Source organism: Lolium rigidum, chromosome 7 (assembly GCF_022539505.1).
Source record: "Lolium rigidum isolate FL_2022 chromosome 7, APGP_CSIRO_Lrig_0.1, whole genome shotgun sequence".
NCBI lineage: Eukaryota > Viridiplantae > Streptophyta > Magnoliopsida > Poales > Poaceae > Lolium > Lolium rigidum.
Window position 1 is genome coordinate 15061807 of NC_061514.1, and position 2087 is coordinate 15063893.

A 2087-nucleotide genomic window follows, 5' to 3' on the forward strand; every position below is an offset into this window, starting at 1 on the left:
TACTGAATGAGTAAAGGTTTCATGTCTTCTGTTACATACCACTAATGCACTAATTATCTTTCACTGAAAAGAACTAGCTTTAAATTTGTATGCAAGTTGGATTAAATTTATAATTCAGCAAGTTGGATGTCCCTATATTGGGTACATAGTATTGTTATCTATAGCTACAGCTGCATGAAAAAGTTTGAATTCAGCAAGATGGATGTATCTTTAAATTGGATACATAGGTAAACAGATACTAGAAAAACCATAAGTAATGGACTAAAGTACAACCCTTTGTTATATCTGAATGACATAGGAATAATTCGAGATTGACTCTACACTGTACTAATAAACTTTGTATGCTCATAATATGTATGGTTAGCTCGATCCAATAATTAGAGTTTACATCGAATCCATAAGTCTGACCCTTTGCAGATATAGTAGTGCAACATGCATTTGGTTAAGATCCCAAAAAGGACATACTAGTATATGCTGCAATTTGAGTCCATATACCTGATAAATAAGACAGAGTCCCCTGCTTTAAGCCTTTTGGCGCCAACAAAGAGACTCCATCCAGTTGTTAGAAGATGTCGCTTCGGCTGCCCTGTAAGGAGCAGCACATGAAGGAACTTTCAGAAGACGCCCAAAATTATGTACCCCCGAACAAGCAAACACCAAGTCAGACAGTACTCGACCCTACCACGATAAATGTGACGGAATGTCCACATGTTGTCGTGCAAATCCCGGACGACAAGCTCCTGGTTTGGAGGCTGCATCGAGTAATCCTGCGTGTTCCAAACAGTAACCTATGAGCTGAAGCCATTCACAGAGAACAAACCAAGCAAAACAAAATGTGGAGAAAGGAGATGATACCAGCTGTGGGAACAGCTTCTCTGCAGCTCTTCGAGGCACCGAGAAACCGCCGTGCGTACTCGTATCACTTGCGGTCAAGTTCTTGCAGAAGTATTCCGCAGGATGCTTGCTTTTGGTGTAGCTACCGAGAGACGGAATCGGGAACACGTCGCTTTCCTAAAATTGACAGAATCTTCAAATCAGGTACTGGAAGTTTCACACTTGTAAACATTCAGACAGAAAAATGCAGTTGAGCATTTTCTGAACTTGTTCAGCAGTTGAATACAGTTTGTGGTAGCAACATTCAGTAACAGGAAAGCAGATGGATATACTTACAGAATTCACTGGCTGAAGAGTCATCTGCGCGTAGACCTCATCGGTGTCCTTGTCAGCCTGTGCAAAACAAGCATTTATCAGGGTTAATGTAACGCAATGCATCAGGCACCTGTACAGATGAGAACCTCAACTTGAACCATGTAGTACACACTTACATGCATGGTGATGTTGTGGACTTGGCACAGCAGCTGGGACGGCAGATTAGGGTAGTTGGGGATGCGCGAGTTGGGTATCTTCCTGGTGGTCGCCGCTACCTGCCGGATCAAGAGAAAGTTCAGCAATCCATGTATATCAAAGTCAAGTAATCTAATTAACCAGATGAACAGAACGGTTCATGCAGTAGTAAGAGGATTTCGGACCTGCTCGCTGTGGCCCTGGGGGAAGTAGTAGAGGAGGCTGCCCCGCTGCGGCAGGCACACCAGCGGCCCGGCGCAGGCGTGCCAGAGCTCCGAGTTGATCACCTTCTTGCCGCCCTGCGCCTCTCCCATGAGCTGCATTTCGTCGAGCAGCGCCGCCGCGTTCCTGAGGACGCCGAACGTCGGCTGCGGCTTCTCCTGCGAGGCCGCCATCTCCCAGGTGCTCTGCTTTAGGCGACGAAGCTCAAGAACCGCTGCTGAACGGAGGCGGAGCAGGATGCGCAAATGCTAAGCGAGCGGCTTAGACGCGCGAGGCTGCCATGAATCAATCAGTCGACGCAGAAACCAGAGCACCTGCACGCCATTGCAAGAGAAGCAGAGGATGTTTGTCAATGCCACTGTGTGGGCAAGCGAGGGAGCAGGCGGTGAGTGAGCAATGGGGAACAAGAAGGCCCCAGTAGATAAAATGCGTTTGGAACGGCGAGGCAGCTAGGGGCTGGCCGGCTGGGTTGGGACCCGTGGGTAGAACCCCACCCCTCTTTCCCGAGAAACCAGGCGGCT

At 47.7% G+C, this 2087-nt stretch overlaps 1 protein-coding gene across 1 annotated transcript; it reads right to left on the minus strand.

The window, feature by feature from the left end:
- Positions 1-464: 464 nt before the first annotated feature.
- LOC124670943 (auxin response factor 11-like) lies at positions 465-1739 on the minus strand. The gene is made up of 6 exons (XM_047207399.1): positions 1530-1739; positions 1326-1424; positions 1171-1227; positions 856-1011; positions 683-767; positions 465-586 (listed from the first exon to the last, which is right to left on the minus strand). Exons 1-6 carry the CDS (start codon positions 1737-1739, stop codon positions 465-467), a joined length of 729 nt encoding a protein of 242 aa, XP_047063355.1.
- Positions 1740-2087: the final 348 nt, after the last annotated feature.

Coding starts and splice junctions, on each gene's coding strand:
- LOC124670943 (XM_047207399.1), bottom strand. CDS start 1,739: ATGGCGGCCTCGCAGGAGAAGCCGCAGCCGACGTTCGGCGTCCTCAGG. Junction 1,425..1,529: donor CCCAGGGCCACAGCGAGCAG/GTCCGAAATCCT, acceptor TTGATCCGGCAG/GTAGCGGCGACCACCAGGAA. Junction 587..682: donor ATTCCGTCACATTTATCGTG/GTAGGGTCGAGT, acceptor TGCTCCTTACAG/GGCAGCCGAAGCGACATCTT.